The 27,859-nt window shown below is 42.0% G+C and overlaps 3 protein-coding genes across 3 annotated transcripts; 2 read left to right on the top strand and 1 right to left on the bottom strand.

Annotated features, from left to right (window-relative positions):
* Nucleotides 1–1,443: 1,443 nt before the first annotated feature.
* On the bottom strand, nt 1,444–12,661 carry LOC126594136 (peroxisomal fatty acid beta-oxidation multifunctional protein AIM1-like). The gene is made up of 18 exons (XM_050260349.1): nt 12,417–12,661; nt 12,264–12,335; nt 12,018–12,080; nt 11,860–11,916; nt 11,706–11,773; nt 11,515–11,596; nt 11,367–11,422; nt 10,627–10,929; nt 10,431–10,517; nt 9,863–10,037; nt 9,399–9,520; nt 8,970–9,133; nt 8,516–8,770; nt 8,066–8,187; nt 2,687–2,808; nt 2,385–2,533; nt 1,960–2,098; nt 1,444–1,876 (listed from the first exon to the last, which is right to left on the bottom strand). The coding sequence occupies exons 1-18, from the start codon at nt 12,508–12,510 to the stop codon at nt 1,832–1,834; spliced, it is 2,175 nt and encodes a 724-aa protein (XP_050116306.1). The 5' UTR covers nt 12,511–12,661; the 3' UTR covers nt 1,444–1,831.
* Nucleotides 12,662–13,169: 508 nt separating this feature from the next.
* Nucleotides 13,170–15,175, top strand: LOC126594312 (protein NONRESPONDING TO OXYLIPINS 2, mitochondrial-like). Its single transcript, XM_050260558.1, has 3 exons — nt 13,170–13,566; nt 13,681–13,790; nt 14,837–15,175. The coding sequence occupies exons 1-3, from the start codon at nt 13,409–13,411 to the stop codon at nt 14,854–14,856; spliced, it is 288 nt and encodes a 95-aa protein (XP_050116515.1). The 5' UTR covers nt 13,170–13,408; the 3' UTR covers nt 14,857–15,175.
* Nucleotides 15,176–24,064: 8,889 nt separating this feature from the next.
* Nucleotides 24,065–27,859, top strand: LOC126594116 (proteinaceous RNase P 1, chloroplastic/mitochondrial-like). Its single transcript, XM_050260335.1, has 7 exons — nt 24,065–25,966; nt 26,054–26,143; nt 26,233–26,414; nt 26,550–26,670; nt 26,878–26,946; nt 27,068–27,197; nt 27,287–27,859. Exons 1-7 carry the CDS (start codon nt 24,182–24,184, stop codon nt 27,517–27,519), a joined length of 2,610 nt encoding a protein of 869 aa, XP_050116292.1. The 5' UTR covers nt 24,065–24,181; the 3' UTR covers nt 27,520–27,859.

The following is a 27,859-nucleotide window of genomic DNA, read 5'->3' on the forward strand; positions in this document are numbered from 1 at the left end:
AGAAAAGGAGTGCAAGCTGCAGAGCATCAGAAAAATAGAAAGGGTGCAGCAACCCTTCGTTGAAGAGAAGAAGAAAGTGCTCTTCTTTTTGGTTAGCAATCATCCATCATAATTATTGTTGTAATAGCTTTGAGCTATATGTATAGAGAAGAAATTATACATTATATTTCTTTCTCTATTTGTTTCTGTGGTGTGTGAGAGCTATTGGGTGTATTGGGTTATTTGGGTTGTGAGATTGCCAACACTTTGTAAACTCCCATTTGGTTGATAGTGGATTATTGGGTGAGCTCCTACTGCTCCGAGGACGTACTCCAGTTACACTGACTGTTGAGGAACCTCGTTAAAATCTTGGTGTCTTTAATATTTTGTTCTTGCATTTCATTTGATATATTTCCTGTGGGTTAAAAAGAGTTGGTTCTAAAAGGTTTGGTGCTATCCTAGCACAACAATCGACACGTGTCACGCTGTGATTGGCCTCCTGGTTGGAGGGAAACTCTTGTGGATCCTTGATAGTATAACGTTGACCGGTGCTCAATAGTTTCGGGATTGGTCAAGTATGGTACAAACAAATCCATTGAGAGGTACAAGGCCTAATTGGTTGCCAAAAGTTATACTCAAACCTATTGTCTTGACTACACAGAGACATTTGCTCTAGCAGCAAAATTCAAGACAGTAAGAGTGTTGCTTTCATTGGCAGCAAACCTAGATTAGCTTACAACAATTTGATGTGAAGAACGTCTTTCTACATGGAAATTTTAATGAGGAAGTGTATATGAACATTCCACTAGGGTATACATCACTTACACAATCAAGAGTAATGTGTAAACTGAACAAAGCTATGTATGGACTGAAGCAATCACCTCGTGCGTGGTTTTGTCAAGTGCAGCAACGGAGTATATAGGTCTGGTAAAAAGATTATGTGATATATGAAGGCTTCAGCTGTTGCTTACAGAACTTGGGTATCCGCCGACACTTGCAACAAAGTTGTTATGTGATGACAAGGCTGCCATTAATATTTCTCATAATCTAATTAAGGGCTGGTTTGGTATTGCTGTGCTTTGAAAAAAAGCTGCTGTGAGAATAAGCGGCTGTGCTGTGAGAATAAGTGGCTGTGAAATAAATCAGCAGAGTGTTTGGTAAACTTTTTTGTAAAAGTGATTTTGGAAAAAAAAACAGTCTGATAATGGATCTTTTCATTAAAGGAGCACTGTAGTTCTATGTGCTTTGAAAAAAAGCCAGTTTTCCAAAGCTACAAATTGCAGCTTCAGCTTTTTCCTTTGATTTCAGCTTATTCTCACAGCAGCTTCCAAAATAAGCCATTTTTTTAAGTTTACCAAACACCAAAAACACTCCCAGCTTTTTTTTCATATGAGCTTTTTTTAAAATCACCTCAACCCCAAACTGGGGCTAAGCGTGGTTGAACCAAACATGTTGAAGGAGAAGTTAGACGCAAACATCATTCAATTTCCTTTCGTGAAATCAAAAGATCAACTAGCATATATTTTAACAAAGGCAGTTGGAAGTCAAACATCCTACAACTCACTCAACAAGTTGGGCATCAACGACATTTATACACCAACTTGAGGAGTGCTGGCATAAGTTGACTGTTTGACGTAATTAGCGGGCTTTGTTCCCTATATGATTCCTTGTAATTAGCGTAGACTTTTTTGTTTATTTATTCTTGTCTTGTAAGTTGAAGTTGTAATACGTATCTTGCCTCCTATGTGAGAAGAGTACATTGAAGAATTCAACCACGCAAATGAGCACCCGAATCTTATTTTCCTAAATACTGAATGTGCTCGAAAACCGGTCGAAAATAGGTTTCATCTGCTTACATGCGTGACCTTGAAGACGGGGACGACGACACTGGTGCACTCTGCAGCGCAAGAAAAAAAATGCCTCATGTTTACTTCAAAAGGGGAAAAATTTAAGTACGAAAATAAGAATAGTTGTTCTTACCAGAGGCAACCCTCTTGTTGCTCTTTCTTCCAAAAACCTTGATGGTTTGAAAAAGTTGCCATATGTTCCGGACCATTTCTTGAGACTAGCGTATATGTGTTTCGGGCCAACGAGGTCTGCCCAGAACACAATACCGCCCCTGCCATGTAAGAAACAACGATGTGAAATCAAGCATGTACATTAACTAACAAGATCGTTACTGTCAACCAAGTGAAAACACTAATAGTACACAACTGCAACAAGCTTGTACAAAAATGGAGAGGGTTGTTCAAGTCCGGACAGTTGATCCCGCAAGGGATCCATTGCCTTGCACCTCAGATGTCCAGATCAAACAATCAGCCCTCTCCATTAGCTGCACGAGTAGAGAGGCGAATATTTCAAACATCTAAAGTTCAAGCAGACACGAGGGTCAAAATAGAACTCACCGGTAAGAGGGGAAACTCATCCCAAGAACAGATGCGATGTCAAGGTCTGATGCTCGAATAACTATTCCTTCATCTAGAATACGACATGCCTCATTCACCGCAGGAAACAGCATCATCTCCAGAATTTCTTGGTCTGTAACAGTCAAAGGCTGCAAGCCATAGTCCAGCAAACACGTTGAGCATGATAGCTAAGAATGCATTATTTAAAGCAACTACTAAGCCCGTAACAGCAAGACAGAATTCCACTTAGAGTACTACTGTGCATAAATGAGAATCTATCTTCTGACGTACAGAAAAAGTACCTTTCCATCAGGCATGATATTGGAAACTCGTCTAGATTCCTCAATAAGTGGTAGGACAGAAAGATCAGGTTTTGGCTTGCTTCCCTTCTCATAAACGTAATATCCTTTTCCGTTGTTTTTACCTGAAATGCCAAAAGCACAAAGCAGTTAGAACAAAAAACATGTTACAATACCCCTCTCCACCTTCTTTCCGAAAAAGGATACAACAACAACAACAACAACAACAAAGCCTTTTCCCACTAAGTGGGGTCGGCTATATGAATCCTAGAACGCCATTGCGCTCGGTTTTGTGTCATGTCCTCCGTTAGAACCAAGTACTCTAAGTCTTTTCTTAGAGTCTCTTCCAAAGTTTTCCTAGGTCTTCCTCTACCCCTTTGGCCCTGAACCTCTGTCCCGTAGTCACATCTTCGAACCGGAGCGTCAGTAGGCCTTCTTTGCACATGTCCAAATCACCGGAACCGATTTTCTCTCATCTTTCCTTCAATTTCGGCCACTCCTACTTTACCTCGAATATCCTCATTTCCAATCTTATCATTTCTTGTGTGCCCACACATCCCACGAAGCATCCTCGTCTCCGCCACACCCATTTTGTGTACGTGTTGATGCTTCACCGCCCAACATTCTGTGCCATACAACATCGCTGGCCTTATTGCCGTCCTATAAAATTTTCCCTTGAGCTTCAGTGGCCTACGACGGTCACACAACCCGCCGGATGCACTCTTACACTTCATCTATCCAACTTCTATTCTATGGTTGAGATCTCTCTCTAATTCTCCGTTCTCTTGCACGATATATCCTAGATAGCGAAAACGGTCGCTTTTTGTGATCTTCGCTAGATTGCTCCGATCATTAGTGTGGATAAGTATATAAATGGATATAGATAGGAAAGCAAACACAAGATGTACGTGGTTCACCCAGATTGGCTACGTCCACGGAATAGAGGAGTTCTCATTAATTGTGAAGGGTTTACACAAGTACATAGGTTCAAGCTTTCCTTTAGTGAGTACAGGTGAATGATTTAGTACAAATGACATTAGGAAATATTGTGGGAGAATGATCTCGTAATCACGAAACTTCTAAGTATCGGAATGTGGTATCGTCTTGACTTGCCTTATCTGTCTCATAGGTAGATGTGGCATCTTCTCTGGAAGTACTCTTCCTCCATCCAGGGGTGGTATCTTTAACTGGTGGAGATGCACAAGGTAATGTATCAATTTCACTTGAAGCTTACTTGTAGTTTCAGGCTTGGTCAAGCGCGATACAAACCATGTAGTAGGAATCCCTCAAGTTGCCGAGCTAGGGGATTTGCTGAAAGAGGTGACAGACAAGGTAAGCAATCAGAGCTCCGGCTGATTGTTCACATTCTCCCTATCTTGCAGGCAGCATGAAGGATAAAGAGAAGAAAAATGAGAAGAGATGATATGGGATACTTTTGCTTTGAAGAAGTAACTTTCCACAGGCTTATTCTTGAACTGAGCTGGAGGGTTTTCTGGTTTCCTCCAGAGTATAAGGCCGACTGAAGAATTTGAGGGTCAAAACAAGTCCATCAAATCTAGAGTACGTTCGACCCTACTGATATGGGATACTTTTGCTTTGACAGAGTAATGGATGTATCGGCACGTGTGCTGTTACGCTTGTCTCCACATGCTTCCTTGTATCCTTCTCACTTGCCCTATCTGTTCCTCAGGCAGATGCGGTATCTTCCCTGGAAGCATAAGATGTTGAAGATGAGTACTCGAGAGCAATGTCAGGTAAGTAAGTTCCAGGCAGTCAGTTCCTGGCTGGAAGCTTGATTCCAAGTGCTGACTGATTGCTCTCTTTCTCCTTGTCTTGCAGGTAAGAACAAGGCCAAAGGAAAAGACAGGGAAAAAGCATGATATGTGATACTCTTGCTTTTAACCCTGATGATATGAGATATTCTTGCTCTAGTATAACTTGTTTGCAGAGGTATTATCGGGGGGAAAGAAAGCTGAATATTTCGAAAGGCTTCGTTGAGAGTGCCCTCTCATATATGAGGAAGGGTTGAGCATTTTTGCAGGTCTGTCTGTCCGTTGGGGATGGAGGTTGACATATATAGGAGTCTCCTTAACAACAAGTAGTAATGCTATTCCTTTACCCTGTCAGAGCACTTTGAAAAAGTGGTATGTGGTATGTGGAAAGCTGATGTTGCGTGTGAAGATTACAGACAGCTTTATCCAAGGAGATCCGGCTCTTGTAGTTGGGAAAGTGTTGCCTCTTCGGTTTTCGAACAAGCAATCCTATCAGGGATCTGGCTCTCGAGATTCGGAGAACGATGTCTCTTCGATTTTTTAGAAAGCAATCATGCTGGGGGTCTGGCTCTCGAGATTCGGAGAGCGGTGTCTCTTCGATTTTTGAGAAAGTAATCATGTTGGGAGTCTGGCTCTCGAGATTCGGAGGGCGGTGGCTCTTCGATTTTGGAGCAAGCAATCTTGTTGGGAGTGTTTTCTCGAATGTGAGTAAAGGTTGGGCATGTTTGCTAGTCTACCTTGCCACGAAGCACAGAGGTTGACACACAGGGACTTTCCAATTATCCAGCAATGGTACTGTACCTTTACCCTCTCTTCGATTTTTGAGAAAGTAGTCATGTTGGGAGTCTGGCTCTCGAGATTCGGAGGACAGTGCCTCTTCGATTTTGGAGCAAGCAATCTTGTTGGGAGTGTTTTCTCGAATGTGAGTAAAGGTTGGGCATGTTTGCTAGTCTACCTTGCCACGAAGCACAGAGGTTGACACACAGGGACTTTCCAATTATCCAGCAGTGATAGTGTTCCTTTACCCTTGTGGGTAATAATATGGGGTAGCTAGACCTTCAAAATTTATGTGTCTAAACTTTGTTAGTGCTGTTTCTTTGCTATTCTTTTACCCGTCTTGGTCAGAGCGATGTAGTGGAAGCTGCAAGCTTCACGTGCTCAACTTTGGCAGAGAACTTTGGCAAAGTTATCTGTGATACACATGAGCTACTATTGCGTGTGGGAAGTGGGTGATTGAACAGTAAGACTCATGTGCTTTCTACTTCACCAGAAGTCTTCGACAGAATGCCCATAATTTCCGCAAAGCTGAGTGTGCGTGTGACAGGTGCTGCCAAGGCTGGAAAAGTAGGTGCCTCTTCGATTTCTGAGATCGGCCCTCGTGGTCTCTGAGCAGCCCAACTTTTGAGAAAGCAAGCGCCTCTTCGATTTCTGAGATCGGCCTTCGTGGTCTTTGAGCAGCCCAACTTTTGAGAAAGCAGACGCCTCTTCGATTTCTGAGATCGACCCTCGTGGTCTCTGAGCAGCCCAGCTTTTGAGAAAGCAAACGCCTCTTCGATTTCTGAGCAGGCGCCTCTTCGATTTCTGAAGCTCCGTCGAGTGCAGATTTTTATAGGGGCTGACATTAAGTTCCAAAGCACACTTGAATCTCCACCAGTAGAAGCTCCATTCTTACACTTCTAAGATCTTGATTTGTTCGACCTCTTCTCTCTTCAACACCTTTGAAAATGTCTGGCCCCTCCGACCGTCGTTTTGACTTGAACCTTGTTGAAGAGGCAGCCCCGCCTTCTCCAGACAACATATGGCGCCCATCCTTCGTCTCCCCTACTGGTCCTCTTACCGTTGGGGATTCCGTTATGAAGAATGATATGACCGCTGCGGTGGTGGCCAGGAACCTTCTCACTCCCAAAGATAACAGACTACTTTCCAAACGATCTGATGAGTTAGCTGTTAAGGATTCTCTGGCTCTCAGTGTTCAGTGTGCAGGTTCTGTGTCTAATATGGCCCAACGCCTATTTGCTCGAACCCGCCAAGTTCGAATCATTGGGGGCTGAAGTGATGAGTCTCAAACAGGAGATTAGAGGGCTCAAACATGAGAATAAACAGTTGCACCGTCTCGCACATGACTATGCTACAAACATGAAGAGGAAGCTGGACCAGATGAAGGAATCTGATGGTCAGGTTTTACTTGATCATCAGAGATTTGTGGGTTTGTTCCAAAGGCATTTATTGCCTTCGTCTTCTGGGGCTGTACCGCGTAATGAAGCTCCAAATGATCAACCTCTGATGCCTCCTCCTTCTAGGGTTCTGTCCAGTACTGAGGCTCCAAATGATCCCCCTCCGGTGCCTTCTCTTTCTGGGGCTCTACCGACTGCTGCGACTTCTCCTAAGCAACCTTTGTGAAGGCTCTCTCTTGTTTGTTTATTTTGACTCATGTATATGTACATATTTGTAGCTTATCGGGGATATCAATAAATAAGCTTTCCTTCATTTCAACGTATTGTGTTAAATACACCAAAGCCTTCTTCGCTAAGTTCTTTGAATTTTCTTTTGTTGGAGCTTTGTGAGTGGAGCATGTAGGTTGAGGTAGTGTTCCCTTAATTTCCTGAGTGAGGAAAACTTCTCGGTTGGAGACTTGGAAAATCCAAGTCACTGAGTGGGATCGGCTACATGAATCTTAGAACGCCATTGTGCTCGGTCCTGTGTCATGTCCTTCGTTAGATCCAAGTACTCTAAGTCTTTTCTTAGAGTCTCTTCCAAAGTTTTCCTAGGTCTTCCTCTACCCCTTCGGCCCTGAACCTCTGTCCCATAGTCGCATCTTCTAATCGGAGCGTCAGTAGGCCTTCTTTGCACATGTCCAAACCACCGTAACCGATTTTCTCTTATCTTTCCTTCAATTTCGGCTACTCCTACTTTACCCCGGATATCCTCATTCCTAATCTTATCCTTTCTCGTGTGCCCACACATCCAACGAAGCATCCTCATCTCCGCTACACCCATTTTGTGTACGTGTTGATGCTTCACCGCCCAACATTCTGTGCCATACAGCATCGCCGGCCTTATTGCCGTCCTATAAAATTTTCCCTTGAGCTTCAGTGGCATACGGCGGTCACACAACACGCCGGATGCACTCTTCCACTTCATCCATCCAGCTTGTATTCTATGGTTGAGATCTCCATCTAATTCTCCGTTCTTTTGCAAGATAGATCCTAGGTAACGAAAACGATCGCTCTTTGGTATTTCTTGATCACCGATCCTCACCCCTAACTCGTTTTGGCCTCCATTTGCACTGAACTTGCACTCCATATATTCTGTCTTTGATCGGCTTAGGCGAAGACCTTTAGATTCCAACACTTCTTTCCAAAGGTTAAGCTTTGCATTTACCCCTTCCTGAGTTTCATCTATCAACACTATATCGTCTGCGAAAAGCATACACCAAGGAATATCATCTTGAATATGTCCTGTTAACTCATCCATTACCAACGCAAAAAGGTAAGGACTTAAGGATGAGCCTTGATGTAATCCTACAGTTATGGGAAAGCTTTCAGTTTGTCCTTCATGAGTTCTTTCCGAAAAAGGATGATCTAATAAAATTACTGAAGTTCTAGATTACCATTGCGTCCATTTTTTATTAAGATCTCAACCAACGGAGATTTAGATGTGCGATCAGGGAAAGCATGAGATAATTCCTTTCCAGCAGCAAGGGCTACTCCGTAGCCTCCCAAGTCTTGAAGCCTGCAAGTCAAGAGCACTAGATATAATCAACAATGTAGTTCTTAATTCTATGATCAGTAGGCATAAACATTCCTCAAAGATGCTAGATCCTATGTTAAGATGAACAGAATAAGGGGCGACCCCAAGCCAACAAGGCTCTTTGTTTTGCAAGGGTCGGGGGAGGAACGTCTATCGTATGCAGCCCTACCCTTGCAAAGAGGCTATTTCTATAACTCGAACCCATGATCTTTTTTGGTCACAAAGGAGCAACCTTTCCGTTGTGCTAAGGCTCGCCCTCTAAAATGAACAAAAGAAAACAGGAAATCTAGGTAAAAAGGAAGAAAGTTACTGGAATGGACCCATAGGTAGGCCAAAATCCCTGATGATCCTGTCAATTCTGAACACATCCACTCCTAAATTGATCAATAAATGGGCACTCTGTGAGTAGGGAAAGAATGCTCGATTGACGGCAAAGCCTGTGCAGTTACCAACCACAACAGGAACTTTCTTTATTATTTTTCCAACAGTAAAAAGATCAAGAACAACTTGTGCTGAAGTCTTCTCTGTCCGTACTATTTCAAGAAGAGGCATCAAATGAGCAGGACTGTCCATCAAAGAACAATTCAAAATTAAGTATAGAGTATAAACAAAAAGCATTCCACCATAACTATCAGTGCATATATTAAAAACAATGACAAAAAATGGTTTTAGCTGAATAAAACATTTCTAAGTGGAAAAAAAGCGTGTTTCTTTTCTTCGAGTGGTACAGCAGTGTGCTCCTGGGAAGAAAAATGCATGATAACCTGAAAAAATGTGCCCCCACAATGCGATCATGAGAGTTTGTCTCTTCTCCAACAACATTGAGGTCAATAGTGGATGTGTTTGTAGCCAATACGCAGTGAGGAGGACAAACTTTCTCGAGTTCACTAAAGATTTTTTGTTTGAGAGGAACACTTTCAATGACGGCCTGCAAACAAGGAATAATTGTATCAAATGACTTTCAAACAGAAATTCAAGAGGTAATATGTAGATAATACATTTCATCACAACAAAAAACATTAAGTAGAGAGCAGATGCTCAGGCTATCAAGCCCAAAAAGGTGGTCAATACAGATGAGCACAAGAAATCATCTCTAACAGAACAAAGAAGGTTTAAGAAAATGGTCCGAAAATATGAAAGAAAAAACAAAAACAAATTGAAAACATCTGGTATGGCATTCTAAAATTCCCTACCTCTATGACCATATCCACATCTTTGAAGTCAGAGTAGTCCAAACTACCTTTAAGCAATGCAAGAGCTTTTTGTGCCTTGTCCTGTGTCAGCCCCCTTCTAGTTACTAAGCCTTTAACGTTTCCTGTTGAAACAAAAAAACAATGATAAAGAATTTGAAGATTTCAGGTTTCACATATCACCAGTGCACTGCATACACAAGAAACCATGCCAGAGTGTTATTTTGTTATTTATCTGAAAACAAGTGAACCACCAATCTGCTACAAAACTCAGCACGGACTCCCAGTTAAAATAAACAAGATCTAATGCAGCCTGAATCCTGAATCCTGAAGACTCATTCATAAATCCAAAGTAAAATTAATAGTAAAAAAAATCATATGCTGGACTGCAGCCTGAATCCTGAAGACTCATTCATAACTCATAGGAAAATGGTAAATCTCAAGAATTCTGCCAATGAGGTAACCACCTTCTATCTTTTCTATGCCCTTCTGAAGATATTCAGAGTTGACTTCCTTTAGAACCACAGATATATTGCTGCGGAGAAGGGCTGTAGCAATGCCAGAACCCATCAGACCTCCCCCAATAATAGCAACTTTATTTATTTGCCTTGGTTTAAGGCCAACATCAGTAACATTGGGCACCTGCATAAGTTAAAATTTAAGTAGATACAACAAGAATCAAAAGGAGTGTAAAATGTAGAAACTGCTTCCTGGCAACAGAAGATAATAAACACTCTTCACAAAATTTAAATAATTAGCAGAGGCATTGCATAAAAGCATCAATACAAATTCAATTACTTAAGGATGAATAGTGGATAACTGGATTTAGAAAGCCAAGCAGAACCATTTACAACAAACAGACGAACATAAAACAAATGGGAAATCTCATTAAGAAGCCAGGAGAGGGTTGTTCAGGGCCAAATCTGTCAACAGATGTCATCAACACAAAGACAGAGGACTGGAAAAAAAAATTTAAAAAAATTAAAAAGGGACCGGGCAACCTAGTAAAGAAGCTACTTGTGTATCAGATCGTACCTTTGATGTTGCGCGTTGGGCAAAAAAAACATGGACAAGACCTTTTGCAGTGTCTGCTAGAAGTAACTCCTTAGAAACTTTAGCCTCCTGAAATAACAATTTAATTTGTTAGAACATATGTGAACCGGCATGCCATTACACATATGAAGGACGAATAAACATGTATAACAAACAAAGCCAATGACATCAAAATTACCATTAAAAGGCCACTGTATCCTCCATGAACAATGCCATCCTCGATCACATTGAGGCATGCTTGGTGATGAGGCATATTGGGAGCAGTCTTCCTGGCTTGTTGTCTGGCAATTTTCAGTATCTCTCGAGCCTCAGACAGGGAAGCAAGTTTATCTGTCCTGTGAAGAGAGCGCAACCATGGTTTGCGTCTGTCTGCAATTTCCAAAGCCCATGAACTAGATACTTTCAGCAACTCTTGAGGAGATGCAATAGCATCTATAAGACCAAGCTTCTTCCCTTCTTCAGACAGGATTGGCTTCGATGACTGAAAAGGACCACATGCTGTACTAAATTAGAATCAATGCAAGATGAGCTTATAATGAATAATAATTTTGAGTAAAATTTTAAGTTGTCCAAAACAAGCACACTGCGTGTGTTCAGCGTACGGAACTAAATATATAGTTTCAAGATAGAACATAAGAAATTATTTCATGACATTTGGGTATAAAGCTCAAACAAAATATAGTTTAGAAATAGAACACAAGAAATTTCATAATTCTCAACATTTCAGTATGAAGCTCTAATAAATTCTAACTGTTCCACACTAAGCTATATTTTCCTCTTATTCCTTTTGTCCCCTCAAAGCAAATGACAATGTTTTCAAATCAATATGGTAGATGAAGAATTGAAAGAATATAGTTGCAAGCACAAAACTAGAAAATTGAAAACAAATAAAAAAAAAAGAGCAGAGGAGCCAATTACCAGCATCATTTCAATTGCCTTCTGAAGCCCTGCAAGCCTTGGAAGACGTTGTGTGCCTTACATAGCAACAATATTTTCACATTTCAGTACAACAGTCGATATTATTTTAGTGTCCAATTTACCTGCTTTTGTAGAATAAAAGTTATACCTCCTAATCCAGGAATCACTCCAAGAGACAACTCTGGAAGACCAAGTTGAGTTCTTGGAGCAGCAATACGTGCATGGCACCCCTGCACGAAATTTACTAATAAGACGCAATTCCACTACGGTTCAGACAGCAAATTTATCACCAAAAATCCAAAAACCAGTAGTTGTCCACTCGTGAGTGGGAGCACAAACCAATGCCAACTCCAAGCCACCTCCTAGTGCAAGTCCTTCGATGGCAGCAACAACAGGCTTTTTCGAACCTGTTATACACACAACCAGTTAACTCTGCGCAGCAAAAATGGAGCCCAGTAATTGACCTTTCCGAAATGAACATTGGGGACAATACCTTCAAGTGTGTTGAGCACAAAGTCAAAAGATACATCGGGCATAACCAAAACATCCCCTACAACGCCACACGAAACAACGGTGAGTTCTCAATCCATTTCATCAGTTAACTCAATGCTACAAATAGAGTGAGACCAACATAGTTCATTTCAATCATACCAGACTCGTGAACCTTCTCGAAAACATTGATATCGAAACCGGCTGAAAACCTTCCTCCACAGCCTTCATCAACCAAAAAACAAGGAAAAAAAATTACAAAACGTCCACAAAGCAAAAGAAAATCAATAAAAAGATTCAAGCTTTCGATAATCTAAGCTTAGATTTTCCAACTTGGACGAACTAAATCGAACAGAACGTCACCGCATCACAATTCAATCGAAAGAGCAAGAATCGAAGTTGCATTACCAGTCAAAACGATCGCCTTGACGTCGTTTCGCCTCGCGGCCTCCTCGAATTTCTCCTTCAAGCTAGCTACAGCTGCAGAAGCACCAAAATATCAATAAACAATTACGAACCGTCAGAGATTTGATAATGCAGAGGCAGGGCTAGCTCGTTTACTCGGTATGGCCAAGGCGTTGACAGGTGGATTGAAGATGGTGATGACCGCAACGCCGTCGTTGCCGACCTTCAAGGTGACCTTGGCCTTCGCCATGGATTCGAAAACCAGAGTGAAGAAGAAGAAGAGAGTGCTATTTCGAATGGTGCAGTATCTCGATTCATCTCGAGGAGGAATTTATTGTCGGTGCCTCAATTATTTTCTACTCATTTCTTTAACAATTTTTCTTTCGTGAAGAATCGATCATATTTAATATGTTTTATTCAAGGGAACTTTAATGAAAAGCACCGGTACCGTTTACTTTAACGAAAAATCATATTTTTACACTAAAAAGTCAATCCTGGTACTATTCACTTTACCCTTTATTTTGTCCTTATCATTAAAACTCAAAGTTTTCAAGCCCTTTTCATTAGTTTTCCTTTTATTCAATCGCGCTGTATCGGATTCTGTGCAATGTAGGGACAACTTCATCGGCACAAAATAATTTCACGGACTGATCATGCTTTATACTTCAATCGTTTAGCAGAAACTTAAGTCGTAAAATTTCACAAATCCCAAGACGGTCAATCACATTTCGTTTCTTACTCTATGTAACTAAGTTTCCTTTGATGAATATAAAGTAACCTGACGTTGAACGTATATCGTCAACTGAACCAGCCAATATGCATTGGTATAACTTTTAACTCTTATTCCTTTTAATAAAATTACTTTGTCAGACTTCCTTTCAAATATCGCAAAATCCTTACTGCACATGTTGTTTTCCAAATCTTGGTCAAAGACTTGGTCAAAAAACTTCAGGGTTGTTGGGAGTCAATGGATCACATCAATATTTACTAGCGGGTCGACCCATGGGCCCAATGGATGATAACCAAGACGCCCTAAACAAAGAAACCGAACCCGACGTCGTTTCCTGTGGCCGTCCCGCATAAACCTTTCCGTCGGCGAGCCCAGTGACAGAGTGACCAAAACCCCACAAAGCTCGAAGCTTTCTCCAATGGCGTCCTGCAAAGTTATCTCTAGGTTATCCTCCCGATTACAGCCCTTCACGCGCAATCGCACCAATAAGTCGCCGGCATCCGAGCTCTCTCAGCTCAAGTCGAGCCTTCTCTCTGCTGCCTCCGCACCTGTCCGACGCATTTCTGGTCTTTCCAGGTATATCAGCTCCTCCAATTCTCATTTCTCGTCCTCGTTTTCTTACGACCTGTTTGGCGCCCGAGAAAGTGTAGGAATAGTTTGTATCTCAGAAATATTTTGTCTTTTTGTTAGGTTACCAGTGGAGTTGGGATCAATGATGCCGTTGCACAGCGCGGTGGCTTCGGCGCGGTTGATATCGAGCTTGTCGATTGACTCTCAGAACTGGGGATTAGTTCCTCAAGGTGAGATTTTTACTTTAGTTTGATGATTTACGCGCTTAATCTCTGTATCTTGTACTTGACATGATGCTAGCTAGAAAATGCACACCATCTGCTTGTTTATTTGCCAACTTAATCCACTTGTTAAATGTCGGTATTTAGCTTCGCGAACTGTCGGATCAGTCTCGCACAAGCAATTTTAATTGTTTGATGCGATGTTGCTTCATGATAAAATAAGCTATCAGTTGCATTGTTGTAATAGTTGTTCGATTGCCCTCGAGTAATCCTCTTAAGTGAAAATGTGGTTTGGAACTGCTCTGGAATGACATTACGTAACAAAGTTCAACTTCTGTTTGAAACAATTTAAGTTTTCTTGTTTTGGATGCTCGGCGATGTGGGGTTTTTGAGCTCAGCATTTGCTTTGATTATAAACTCTCTCTATTTGATTGAGTTTTAGTGATCTAAATTTCAGATTCAGGTATATATGGCATTTTGTATTATTTATGGACTGGATTGGCTATCTGTTGCCTGCCTTCTTATGAGCCTCTGAGTGAGCTTGTATTGTTAAGACTCGAGAGATAACTACCAGGGGCAGACAATGGTTGTTTTCGTTTTTTTGATGGAAGTTTTTGGAGCTAGATATATCCTATTGACTTAGAATTTTTCGGAGCCTCAGTTCGCTGCCTAGTAGTAGTTCATACAAAAAATGCTAGGGTGCTCCGTGGTTTATGAAGAAAAAGAAAAACAGACAAATCATTTTTAAGTCTAGAACTGGAATGCCATTTTCTTTGTTCTTAAGAACTTAAACTAGACATGCGCATGTATTCACACCTGCACACTCTACCGAGTTGTAACAATGGATTCTTGCTAATCATCTTTATGTATAACTATATCAATCAAACGATATAGAGCACTTAATGAAGCAACGGTTTAATTGTAAGTAAAAAACTTACTTGTTTTGCTAACCGTAAGTTGGCTTTACATCAGTCTCGATATATAATCACGTCCAGCCATGTTCATGTGATATCGAGTATGAACTCTAACACTTTCTTTTCTTTCACATATTTCAGGGATTTCAATGCCTTTATGACAGTGTCTCCCTGTATCAAGTTGTCTGGCATAGGCAATGTAGGTCTCGTGTTGACATTTTCTTTTACGATCACTTTAGTGACATAAGATGTTGAACAGTTTACCGGACACCCGTGTCTGTCGATTTTCATCCTTTTGCTAGAATTCCTTCTTCAATGAGGCTGGATGCTTTTCTGTTTATCGATGTTTGGGCATTACAAAAGGCGAGATGTTACCATCATTGTGTACCTTAGTTTATCCAAGAGGCCGGACGCTCTCTTTCTTATTGCTTTCAGCTACATGTCCAATTACAAGTTATACACGACAAGTTCAATTTCAAAGCTGTTTGGAAAGGTTGCCTACCTACAGAACCCTTCTCTCTCAGTCAGTTACTTGTGGGTTATGGCACAGCCTTTGAGAGGGTATGATAAGGAGGCCCTTGGTACCTTGCCTTAGCTGATAAGATCCTTTTTTTAACGCTCCTCTTTTAGTCTCCTGCGTTTTTATTTAATTTAGAGTGCAAGTGACTAAAACAGGAGAACTGGAGTAATGCTACAACAACAACAACAACAACAAAGCCTTTTCCCACTAAGTGGGGTCGGCTATATGAATCCTAGAACGCCATTGCGCTCGGTTTTGTGTCATGTCCTCCGTTAGATCCAAGTACTCAAGTCTTTTCTTAGGGTCTCTTCTAAAGTTTTCCTAGGTCTTCCTCTACCCCTTCGGCCCTGAACCTCTGTCCCGTAGTCACATTTTCGAACCGGAGCGTCAGTAGGCCTTTTTTGCACATGTCCAAACCACCGGAACCGATTTTCTCTCATATTTCCTTCAATTTTGGCTACTCCTCCTTTACCTCGGATATCCTCATTCCTAATCTTATCTTTTCTCGTGTGTCCATACATCCCACGAAGCATCCTCATCTCCGCTACACCCATTTTGTGTACGTGTTGATGCTTCACCGCCCAACATTCTGTGCCATACAACATCGCTGGCCTTATTGCCGTCCTATAAAATTTTCCCTTGAGCTTCAGTGGCCTACGACGGTCACCCAACATGCCGGTTACACTCTTACACTTCATCCATCCAGCATTCTATGGTTGAGATCTCCATCTAATTCTCCGTTCTCTTGCAAGATAGATCCTAGGTAGCGAAAACGGTCACTTTTTGTGATCTTCGCTAGATTGCTCCGGTCATTAGTGTGGATAAGTATATAAATGGATAGAGATAGGAAAGCAAACATAAGATGTACGTGGTTCACCCAGATTGGCTACGTCCACGGAATAGAGGAGTTCTCATTAATTGTGAAAGGTTTACACAAGTACATAGGTTCAAGCTCTCCTTTAGGGAGTACAAGTGAATGATTTAGTACAAATGACATTAGGAAATATTGTGGGAGAATGATCTCGTAACCACGAAACTTCTAAGTACCGGAGTGTGGTATCGTCTTAACTTTCCTTATCTGTCTCATAGGTAGATGTGGCATCTTCTCTGGAAGTACTATTCCTCCATCCAGGGGTGGTATATGTAAATGGTGGAGATGCACAAGGTAATGTATCAATGTCACTTGAAGCTTACTTGTAGTTTCAGGCTTGGTCAAGCGCGATACAAACCATGTAGTAGGAGTCCCCCAAGTCACCGAGCTAGGGGATCTACTGAAAGAGGTAACAGACAAGGTAAGCAATCAGAGCTCCGACTGATTGTTCACATTCTCCCTATCTTGCAGGCAGCATGAAGGATAAAGAGAAGAAAAATGAGAAGAGATGATATGGGATACTTTTGCTTTTGAAGAAGTAACTTTCCACAGGCTTATTCTTGAACTGGGCTGGAGGGTTTTCTGGTTTCCTCTTGAGTATAAGGCCGACTGAAGAATTTGAGGGTCAAAACAAGTCCATCAAATCTAGAGTACGTTCGACCCTGCTGATATGGGATACTTTTGCTTTTGACAGAGTAGTGGATGTATCGGCACGTGTGCTGTTACGCTTGTCTCCACATGCTTCCTTGTATCCTTCTCACTTGCCCTATTTGTTCCTCAGGCAGATGCGGTATCTTCCCTAGAAGCATAAGATGTTGAAGATGAGTACTCGAGAGCAATGCCAGGTAAGTAATCAGGTAAGGGGTTCCAGGCAGTCAGTTCCTGGCTGGAAGCTTGATTCCAAGTGCTGACAGATTGCTCTCTTTCTCCTTGTCTTGCAGGTAAGAACAAGGCCAAAGGAAAAGACAGGGAAAAACCATGATATGGGATACTCTTGCTTTTAACCCTGATGATATGAGATATTCTTGCTCTAGTATAGCTTGTTTACAGAGGTATTATCGGGGGGAAAGAAAGCTGAATATTTCGAAAGGCTTCGTTGGGAGTGCCCTCTCATATAAGAGGAAGGGTTGAGCATTTTTGCAGGTTTGCCTGTCCGTTGGGGATGGAGGTCGACATATATAGGAGTCTCCCTAACATCAAGTAATAATGCTATTCCTTTACCCTGCTTGGTCATAGCACGGTAGTGGGAGCTGCCAGCTTCACAAGTTTTAACTCTGTCAGAGCACTTTGAAAAAGTGGTCTGTGGTATTTGGAAAGCTGATGTTGCGTGTGAAGATTACAGACAAGCTTTATCCAAGGAGATCCGGCTCTTGAAGTTGGGAAAGTGGTGCCTCTTCGGTTTTCGAACAAGCAATCCTGTCGGGGATCTGGCTCTCGAGATTCGGAGAACGATGCCTCTTCGATTTTTGAGAAAGCAATCCTGCTGAGGGTCTGGCTCTCGAGATTCGGAGAGCGGTGTCTTCGATTTTTGAGAAAGTAATCATGTTGGGAGTCTGGCTCTCGAGATTCGGAGGGCGGTGCCTCTTCGATTTTGGAGCAAGCAATCTTGTTGGGAGTGTTTTCTCGAATGTGAGTAAAGGTTGGGCATGTTTGCTAGTCTACCTTGCCACGAAGCATAGAGGTTGACACACAGGGACTTTCCAATTATCCAGCAGTGGTACTGTTCCTTTACCCTCTCTTCAATTTTTGAGAAAGTAATCATGTTAGGAGTCTAGCTCTCGAGATTCGGAGGGCGATGCCTCTTCGATTTTGGAGCAAGCAATCTTGTTGGGGGTGTTTTCTCGAATGTGAGTAAAGGTTGGGCATGTTTGCTAGTCTACCTTGCCACGAAGCACAGAGGTTGACACACAGGGACTTTCCAATTATCCAGCAGTAGTACTGTTCCTTTACCCTCTCTTCGATTTTTGAAAAAGTAATCATGTTGGGAGTCTGGCTCTCGAGATTCGAAGGGCGATGCCTCTTCGATTTTGGTGCAAGTAATCTTGTTGGGAGTGTTTTCTCGAATGTGAGTAAAGGTTGGGCATGTTTGCTAGTCTACCTTGCCACGAAGCACAGAGGTTGACACACCGGGACTTTCCAATTATCCAGCAGTGGTACTGTTCCTTTACCCTTGTGGGTAATAATATGGTAGCTAGGCCTTCAAAATTTATGTGTCTAAACTTTGTTAGTGTTGTTTCTTTGCTATTCTTTTACCCTTCTTGGTCAGAGCGATGTTGTGAGAGCTGCAAGCTTCACGTGTCTCAACTTTGTCAGAGAACTTTGGCAAAGTTATATGTGATACCCATGAGCTACTGTTGCGTGTAGGAAGTGGGTGAGTGAACAGTACGATTCATGTGCTTTCTACTTCGCCAGAAATCTTCGACAGAATGCCCATAATTTCCGCAAAGCTGAGTGTGCGTGTGACAGGTGCTGACAAGGCTGGAAAAGTAGTCTCAATTTTGTCAGAGAACTTTGGCAAAGTTATATGTGGTACCCATGAGCTACTGTTGCGTGTGGGAAGTGGGTGATTGAACAGTACGATTCATGTGCTTTCTACTTCGCCAGAAATCTTCGACAGAATGCCCATAATTTCCGCAAAGCTGAGTGCGTGTGACAGGTGCTGACAAGGTTGGAAAAGTAGGTGCCTCTTCGATTTCTGAGATCGGCCCTCGTGGTCTCTGAGCAGCCCAGCTTTTGAGAAAGCAAACCTCTTCGATTTCTGAGATCGGCCCTCGTGGTCTCTGAGCAGCCCAGTTTTTGAGAAAGCAAACCTCTTCGATTTCTGATATCGGCCTTCGTGGTCTTTGAGTAACCCAGCTTTTGAGAAAGCAAACGCCTCTTCGATTTCTGAGATCGACCCTCGTGGTCTCTGAGCCGCCCAGCTTTTGAGAAAGCAAACGCCTCTTCGATTTCTGAGCAGGCGCCTCTTCGATTTCTGAAGCTTCATCGAGTGCAGATTTTTATAGGGGCTGACATTAAGTTCCAAAGCACACTTGAATATCCACCAGTAGAAGCTCCATTCTTGCATTTCTAAGATCTTGATTTGTCCGACCTCTTCTCTCTTCAACACCTTTGAAAATGTATGGCCCCTCCGACCGTCGTTTTGACTTGAACCTTGTTGAAGAGGCAGCCCCGCCTTCTCCAGACAACATATGGCGCTCATCCTTCGTCTCCCCTACTGGTCCTCTTACCGTTGGAGATTCCGTGATGAAGAATGATATAACCGCTGCGGTAGTGGCCAGGAACCTTCTCACTCCCAAAGATAACAGACTATTTTCCAAACGGTCTGATGAGTTGGCTGTTAAGGATTCTCTGGCTCTTAGTGTTCAGTGTGCAGGTTCTGTGTCTAATATGGCCCAACGTCTATTTGCTCGAACCCGCCAAGTTGAATCATTGGCTGCTGAAGTGATGAGTCTCAAACAGGAGATTAGAGGGCTTAAGCATGAGAATAAACAGTTGCACCGGCTCGCACATGACTATGCTACAAACATGAAGAGGAAGCTTGACCAGATGAAGGAATTTGATGGTCAGGTTTGACTTGATCATCAGAGATTTGTGGGTTTGTTCCAAAGGCATTTATTGCCTTCGTCTTCTCGGGCTGTACCGCGTAATGAAGCTCCAAATGATCAACCTCTGATGCCTCCTCCTTCTAGGGTTCTGTCCAGTACTGAGGCTCCGAATGATCCCCCTCCGGTGCCTTCTCTTTCTAGGGCTCTACCGACTGCTGAGACTTCTCCTAAGCAACCTTTGTGAAGGCTCCCTCTTGTTTGTTTATTTTGACTCAAGTATATGTACATATTTGTAACTTATCGGGGACATCAATAAATAAGCTTTCCGTCATTTCAACGTATTGTGTTAAATCACCAAAGCCTTCTTCGTTAAGTTCTTTGAATTTTCTTTTGTTGAAGCTTGTATGTTGAAGCTTTGTGAGTGGAGCATGTAGGTTGAGGTAGTGTTCCCTTAATTTCCCGAGCGATGACAACTTCTCGGTTGGAGACTTGGAAAATCCAAGTCACTGAGTGAGATCGGTTATATGAATCTTAGAACGCCATTGTGTTCTGTCCTGTGTCATGTCCTCTGTTAGATTCAAGTACTCTAAGTCTTTTCTTAGGGTCTCTCTTAAAGTTTTCCTAGGTCTTCCTCTACCCCTTCGGCCCTGAACCTCTGTCCCATAGTCGCATCTTCTAATCGGAGCGTCAGTAGGCCTTCTTTGCACATGTCCAAACCACCGTAACCGATTTTCTCTCATCTTTCCTTCAATTTCGGCTACTCCTACTTTACCCCGGATATCCTCATTCCTAATCTTATCCTTTCTCGTGTGCCCACACATCCAACGAAGCATCCTCATCTCCGCTACACCCATTTTGTGTACGTGTTGATGCTTCACCGCCCAACATTCTGTGCCATACAGCATCGCCGGCCTTATTGCCGTCCTATAAAATTTTTCCTTGAGCTTCAGTGGCATACGGCGGTCACACAACACGCCGGATGCACTCTTCCACTTCATCCATCCAGCTTGTATTCTATGGTTGAGATCTCCATCTAATTCTCCGTTCTTTTGCAAGATAGATCCTAGGTAACGAAAACGGTCGCTCTTTGGTATTTCTTGATCTCCGATCCTCACTCCTAACTCGTTTTGGCCTCCATTTGCACTGAACTTGCACTCCATATATTCTGTCTTTGATCGGCTTAGGCGAAGACATTTAGATTCCAACACTTCTCTCCAAAGGTTAAGCTTTGCATTTACCCCTTCCTGAGTTTCATCTATCAACACTATATCGTCTGCGAAAAGCATACACCAAGGAATATCATCTTGAATATGTCATGTTAACTCATCCATTACCAACGCAAAAAGGTAAGGACTTAAGGATGAGCCTTGATGTAATCCTACAGTTATGGGAAAGCTTTCGGTTTGTCCTTCATGAGTTTTTACGGCAGTCTTTGCTCCTTCATACATATCCTGTATAGCTTGGATATATGCTACTCGTACTCCTTTCTTCTCTAAAATCCTCCAAAGAATGTCTCTTGGGACCCTATCATACGCTTTTTCCAAATCTATAAAGACCATGTGTAAATCTTTTTTCCCATCTCTATATATTTCCATCAATCTTCGTAAGAGATAGATTGCCTCCATGGTTGAGCGCCCTGGCATGAACCCGAATTGGTTGTCCGAAACCCGTGTCTCTTGCCTCAATCTATGCTCAATGACTCTCTCCCAAAGCTTCATTGTATGACTCATTAGCTTAATACCCCTATAGTTCATGCAATTTTGTACATCGCCCTTATTCTTGTAGATAGGCACCAAAGTGCTCATTCGCCATTCATTTGGCATCTTCTTCGTTTTCAAAATCCTATTGAAAAGGTCAGTGAGCCATGTTATACTTGTCTCTCCCAAAACTTTCCACACTTCGATTGGTATATCGTCTGGGCCTACTGCTTTTCTATGCTTCATCTTCTTCAAAGCTACAACCACTTCTTCCTTCCGAATTCTACGATAAAAAGAGTAGTTTCTACACTCTTCTGAGTTACTCAACTCCCCTAAAGAAGCATTCATTTCATGTCCTTCATTGAAAAGATTATGAAAATAACCTTTCCATCTGTCTTTAACCGCGTTCTCTGTAGCAAGAACATTTCCATCCTCATCCTTGATGCACCTCACTTGGTTTAGGTCCCTTGTCTTCTTTTCCCTTGCTCTAGCTAGTTTATAGATATCCAACTCTCCTTCTTTGGTATCTAGTCGCTTATACATATCGTCATAAGCCGCTAACTTAGCTTCTCTCACAGCTTTCTTCGCCTCTTGCTTCGTTTTTCTATACCTTTCACCATTTTCATCGGTCCTATCCTTGTATAACGCTTTACAACATTCCTTCTTAGCCTTCACCTTTGTTTGTACCTCCTCATTCCACCACCAAGATTCCTTTTGGTGTGGGGCAAAGCCCTTGGACTCTCCTAATACCTCTTTTGCTACTTTTCGGATACAACTAGCCATGGAATCCCACATTTGGTTAGCTTCCCCCTCTCTATCCCACACACACTGGGTGATTACTTTCTCTTTGAAAATGACTTGTTTTTCTTCTTTTAGATTTCATCATCTAGTCATTGGGCACTTCCAAGTCTTGTTCTTTTTTCTCACTTTTTTTATATGTACATCCATCACCAACAAGCGATGTTGATTAGCCACGCTCTCTCCTGGTATAACTTTGCAATCCTTACAAGTTATACGATCCCCTTTCCTCATTAGAAGAAAATCTATTTGTGTTTTTGACGACCCGCTCTTGTAGGTGATCACATGTTCTTCTCTCTTCTTAAAGAAGGTGTTGGCTAAGAAGAGATCATATGCCATTGCAAAATCCAAGATAGCTTCCCCATCCTCGTTTCTCTCCCCAAAACCATGGCCACCATGAAAACCTCCATAGTTGCCTGTCTCCCTGCCCACGTGTCCATTTAAATCTCCTCCTATAAATAACTTCTCCGTCTGAGCAATTCCTTGCACCAAGTCTCCAAGGTCTTCCCAAAATTTCTCCTTCGAACTCATATCCAACCCTACTTGAGGTGCGTACGCACTAATCACATTGATAAGTTCTTGTCCTATTACAATCTTGATTGCCATGATTCTATCTCCTACCCTCTTGACATCTACAACATCTTGTGTCAAGGTCTTGTCCACGATGATGCCAACACTGTTTCTCGTTCTATTTGTGCCCGAATACCATAGTTTAAACCCTGAGTTTTCTAGATCCTTTGCCTTACGACCAACCCACTTAGTTTCTTGTAGGCACATAATATTTATCATTCTCCTCACCATAACTTCTACTACTTCCATAAATTTTCCCGTCAAGGTTCCTATATTCTACGTTCCTAAACGCATTTTGCTCTCTTGAACTCTACCCTTCTGTCATAGCTTCTTCACCCTTCCCCGTCTAATAGGATCAAAGTACTTCTTTTGTGTGTCCCGTGTAAAGTTGATAGGAGCATATGCTCCCAAACAACTTTGAGTGAAGTCGTTCGAAAAGAAGTTTCTATAGCCCCCTTGCTCATTTAACACTGCATCCGGGCGCCGATGGAGATACAGCGACCCTTGCTCACTTATCACTGTGCTCGGGCCACACAGCGCGCCACTTACGGGTGACGCCCTAGCTTTAGCGCAATTTCGTTCTGGATTCATTTTCATAAGGATTCGACGTGATCATGGAGTGCCGGCTGTCGACTACCTGACGCCCTCCCCCTCCTCCTTTTGGTTTATTACTTAAGCGTTGATAAACGTGCTTATTTTTAGTGATGACACATCATTTAGTTTGCAAATTTTATCTTTAAATTTAGTCTCTATAGCATTACCCGGAGAACTAAGATGGTTAGCCTTCTGAAAATTCTGAGTTTGATTCCTATAAATTAGAGTCGAACTCACACACTAGTTTGTAAAATTTGAGTACAGTAGAGCAAGTACAGTATAGAACATGACTCTTATTACGATCAAACTCACACAACTACAAAAACAATGGGTAGGCCGAAGCCCAACGTATATAAGAATCAAACTTATATAAACCACCATGAAACAATATTGGATATAAAGAGCTTGTTGTTTCATTAGTTTTAGTGGAGATTACTACTTTACCATCGCACTGTTAAGCAATTCGTACATCCCCTTTTTAAATAGTAAGGGCAACTTCGTCATTTCGGACCACTTTCGAATTACTTCCATTTTAATGATAAGTACAAAATAAAGAGTAAAGTGAATAGTACCAGATTTGACTTTTTAGTGTAAAAATGTAGTTTTTCGTTAAAATGAACAGTACCGTGAGTTTTTCGTTAAAACTCCCATTTTAATATACAAGAATCAAATTTATATAAACCACCATGAAACAATATTGGATATAAAGACCTTGTTATTTCATTAGTTTCAGTGGAGTTTACTACTTTACCATCGCACTGTTGAGCAATTCCTACATCCCCTTCTTAAGTAGTAAGGGCAACTTCGTCATTTCGGACCACTTTCGGATTGCTTCCGTATTAAATCCATATATCGGGTAACAGAGATGGAGCTCTTCAACGGCCACACATGGCCTCCTTCACCTCCAACGCACTGCAGCAAAAGCACCACCACCACCGTCTCCTCTCCGCCACCCTCTGTAAGTGCCCGTCAGCTTTCCACGTCTTTAAATTCCGTTTTCCTTCTCATATTTTCACTTTCTCGCCACCCAAACAGACCCTTAAGCTTTATCCACTTCCACTAGCTAGACAAAACATTAGCCACATAGTTGCAAAGTTATCCTCGACAACGTACCACGAACCGTACACAAAATCGCAGAACTCAGGAACTGGAAGTGGTACGGAGTTCTCTTCCTTAAAGTCCACGGAACAACGGGTTTCGAGAAAACCCATAAAGAACCATGTCGGTTCAGGAGTGGAGAAGAAGGGTGAAGATACTAGGAAAAATCTTGTCTTTAGAAAGAGGAGGGAGGGGAATGGTCCTAATGGGCCAAATCGGCATTCTTCTAGGAGGTTTAGAGATGAGAATGCGGTAAAGTCTTCGAAAAACCGAGGCAGTTTAGGGGTAAAGGAGGGGAGGAACAAGAGGGGTGGTGGTAATCAGGTGGGAGGAGAAGAGAGAAGGGGGAGAGGGTTGAAGAAGTATGACGCTGATTCGCCGGAAGTTAAGATGCGAGTAGGTTTGGATATGTGCTCGAAGAGAGGGGATGTGATGGGTGCAATTAGGTTCTATGATTTGGCTCAAACGGAAGAGATTAAGATGGAGCAGTACCATTATACTGTGCTGTTGTATCTCTGCTCTTCTGCAGCTGTTGGTGTTGTTCGTCCGGCGAAGAGTGGGAGTGGGAGTGGGAGTCGGACTTTGGATACCTTGGATTCGCACAGTGAAGCAACCACGGTGGAATCCATGGATACATCAAATTTGGACAATGAGGACCTGGATGATACCTGTGGAAGTAACAGTTTTGATGATGATTCGGATGGTACTTCCGATGAAAATGAGAATTTAGCATGGTTTTCTAATGGGTTTGTGAAGCGAAATTCCCGCCTTTTAGATGGACTGAACTACCCCACAAAGGGTGGAGATGATTCTTCTAATGTAAAAGAAGGGAGCAGTAAGCAAGAAGATAATGGAATTCGGGTTAGTGAAGATGTGAAGAAGTATGCGCTCAAAAGGGGATTTGAGATCTATGAGAAGATGTGTTCGGATAATGTTCCGGTGAATGAGGCAGCATTAACATCTGTGGCTAGAATGGCAATGTCAATGGGTGATGGAGACATGGCATTTGATATGGTGAGGCAAATGAAGTCAATGGGAATAAATCCTAGACTCCGTTCCTACGGTCCTGCATTATCTGCTTTTTGCCATAGCGGAGATATTGATAAAGCATTTGCTGTTGAGAAACACATGTTGGAGCATGGTGTTTATCCGGAAGAGCCTGAACTTGAAGCCCTCTTAAGAGTGAGTGTGGGAGTTGGTAAAGGCGACAAGGTGTATTATATGCTGCACAAACTAAGAACAAGCGTAAGGAGGGTGTCGCCATCTACTGCAGATTTAATCGTAAAATGGTTTCTTAGCAAGGAAGCTTCAAGAGTGGGGAGAACAAAATGGGATCGAAGATCTATAAGGGATGCAATCGAGAATGGAGGTGGGGGCTGGCATGGGCAGGGCTGGTTGGGAAAAGGGAAGTGGTCTGTGTTACGTACTACAATCGGAGATGATGGCTTGTGCAAATGCTGTGGGGAAAAACTGGCCACAATTGACCTTGATCCCGTAGAAACAGAAAACTTTGCCGAGTCAGTTGCATCAATAGCTATAAAAAGAGAGAAAAACTCAAGCTTTCAGAAATTTCAAGTACGAAAATCCCCATCAATATGCATTGTTTTAGTTTAATCTTGTATTCGGCCTTGACTTAGGAAAGAAGAATATTTTGTTATGCAGAAATGGCTGGACTATTATGGACCTTTTGAAGCAGTGGTGGATGGAGCTAATGTAGGCCTTTTCAGTCAGAAGAAATTTGTCCCGTCCAAGGCAAGTTGCCCCGATGCTTATGCACACACACAAATCAAGTTTATGTTCTCATTCGTGATTGCTGTAAATTTTATTGGTGGATTGGTTAGGTCAATGCTGTTGTTAATGGAATACGGCAGAAACTTCCTTCGAAGAAATGGCCACTTATTGTTCTTCATAATAGGCGCATCACCGGAGGCAGAATGGATGAGCGAGTAAATAGGGCACTGATTGAGAAGTGGCAAAATGCCGATGCTCTATATGCGACACCTACTGGTTCAAATGATGATTGGTGAGTAATATAACATTGGAGGTAACTTAGTTATGACTTTTCCATCAAATTTCTGATTTAATAGCTAATTTCTTGTTAATTATCTAGGTAATACGTATATGCATTTAAAGTGCCACGATATTACCTGTGATTCAGGTACTGGTTGTATGCAGCTATAAAGTTCAAGTGCTTACTTGTGACAAATGATGAGATGAGAGACCATATATTTCAACTTCTCGGAAATGATTTCTTTCCCAGATGGAAAGAAAGGCATCAAGTGAGTGAGGATCTTTTGAAGCTAATATTTCATCGTGCTTCTGTCGGTTCTTAATGTGAACTTTGCAAAGATAATAAACTTATCTATGCTGGACCAGATTACTAGGTCCAATCTGTTTTACCCTTCTTGCAACCAACGATACTTGGTTTCCGATATGATTTCTAGTCCTATTTTTCTAACTAGCTAGCTATCGTTTTCTAATTTCAGGTGCATTTCACTTTTTCTGATGCTGGTCCAGTCTTTCACATGCCTCCTCCCTGTTCTGTTGTAATACAGGTAAATCAAATTAACTGAATCTTTGATTCGAAAATTCTGTATCTGTACATGTTTCTATTTCTATCTTTTGAAAGCCGACTCAACAGAAATATTGGTACACTTGGTGAAATTATGTCCTTAGGAATCAGAGGAAGGGCACTGGCACATTCCAGTTGTATCAGAACATGAGCGCGAATCAGAAAGAACATGGCTATGCATTATGCGAGCTAAATCACGCACAGCAACAAAGGATTCTGCAGCCATCCCTGAAGGTGATTTTCAAGGGCTAGCAATTTGTTTGTTTCTTATAGCGCAGTCACTTTTGTGTTTATAAATTTACTGAGTTCATTGTGTGGAATAGATGCACAACCCCCTCGTCATAACGGATATGCAAGGTCAGCCACCCGAACTGGTGTTGATTCACAGCCACTGAATAGTGGCAACAAAAAATATTCTAAACACAAACCTAAGGAATTTATCAAGAATCTCAAAGATATACTGTTGGGGTCCGTGACCTCGGATGATCACTCGATTGTGCCAGACATTGCAACTGCAGAGAAGATTGGTGGATGCACCATTGATTTCCAAATATAAAGTTTATGCAATCCTGTTCAGGAACTTCACTGAGGCATTAGGTAGTAGCCAATGAGCTCCCAACTGAGAGGTTTTTTGTATGGTTGGCAGCTGATTTTGCTAGTTGGAGAAGGATAGAGATTTGCGATTGCAGAAAGCACTTTTGGGAATAAACTTTTAGTAGGTTAGAGCTTTGTTTCTCCTCCTTTTGCACGCGTGTGTATAATGGGGTTGGCTGATAGGGTGGTCCTCATATGCCACAAGCCTTTCCCTTGGTTACATGATCTTTGATTTAAGTAAACTCAATTTAATGCCAGGCCTCATAGCTCAAGTAGTTAAGATCATTTATCTCTGCTTTTAA

This window comes from Malus sylvestris, chromosome 2 (genome assembly GCF_916048215.2).
Source record: "Malus sylvestris chromosome 2, drMalSylv7.2, whole genome shotgun sequence".
In the NCBI taxonomy this organism is placed as follows: domain Eukaryota; kingdom Viridiplantae; phylum Streptophyta; class Magnoliopsida; order Rosales; family Rosaceae; genus Malus; species Malus sylvestris.

Bases quoted from the DNA above. Each gene is read 5' to 3' on its own strand.
- LOC126594312 (XM_050260558.1), top strand. From the start codon at position 13,409: ATGGCGTCCTGCAAAGTTATCTCTAGGTTATCCTCCCGATTACAGCCC. The intron at 13,567-13,680 runs GTATATCAGCTC...TCTTTTTGTTAG, and splicing joins CGCATTTCTGGTCTTTCCAG to GTTACCAGTGGAGTTGGGAT. The intron at 13,791-14,836 runs GTGAGATTTTTA...CACATATTTCAG, and splicing joins CTGGGGATTAGTTCCTCAAG to GGATTTCAATGCCTTTATGA.
- LOC126594136 (XM_050260349.1), bottom strand. From the start codon at position 12,510: ATGGCGAAGGCCAAGGTCACCTTGAAGGTCGGCAACGACGGCGTTGCG. The intron at 10,038-10,430 runs GTACGATCTGAT...TAACTTATGCAG, and splicing joins CCCAACGCGCAACATCAAAG to GTGCCCAATGTTACTGATGT. The intron at 8,771-8,969 runs GTTATCATGCAT...TTTGATGGACAG, and splicing joins GTGGGGGCACATTTTTTCAG to TCCTGCTCATTTGATGCCTC.
- LOC126594116 (XM_050260335.1), top strand. From the start codon at position 24,182: ATGGCCTCCTTCACCTCCAACGCACTGCAGCAAAAGCACCACCACCAC. The intron at 25,967-26,053 runs GTACGAAAATCC...TTTGTTATGCAG, and splicing joins CAAGCTTTCAGAAATTTCAA to AAATGGCTGGACTATTATGG. The intron at 26,947-27,067 runs GTAAATCAAATT...TTATGTCCTTAG, and splicing joins CCTGTTCTGTTGTAATACAG to GAATCAGAGGAAGGGCACTG.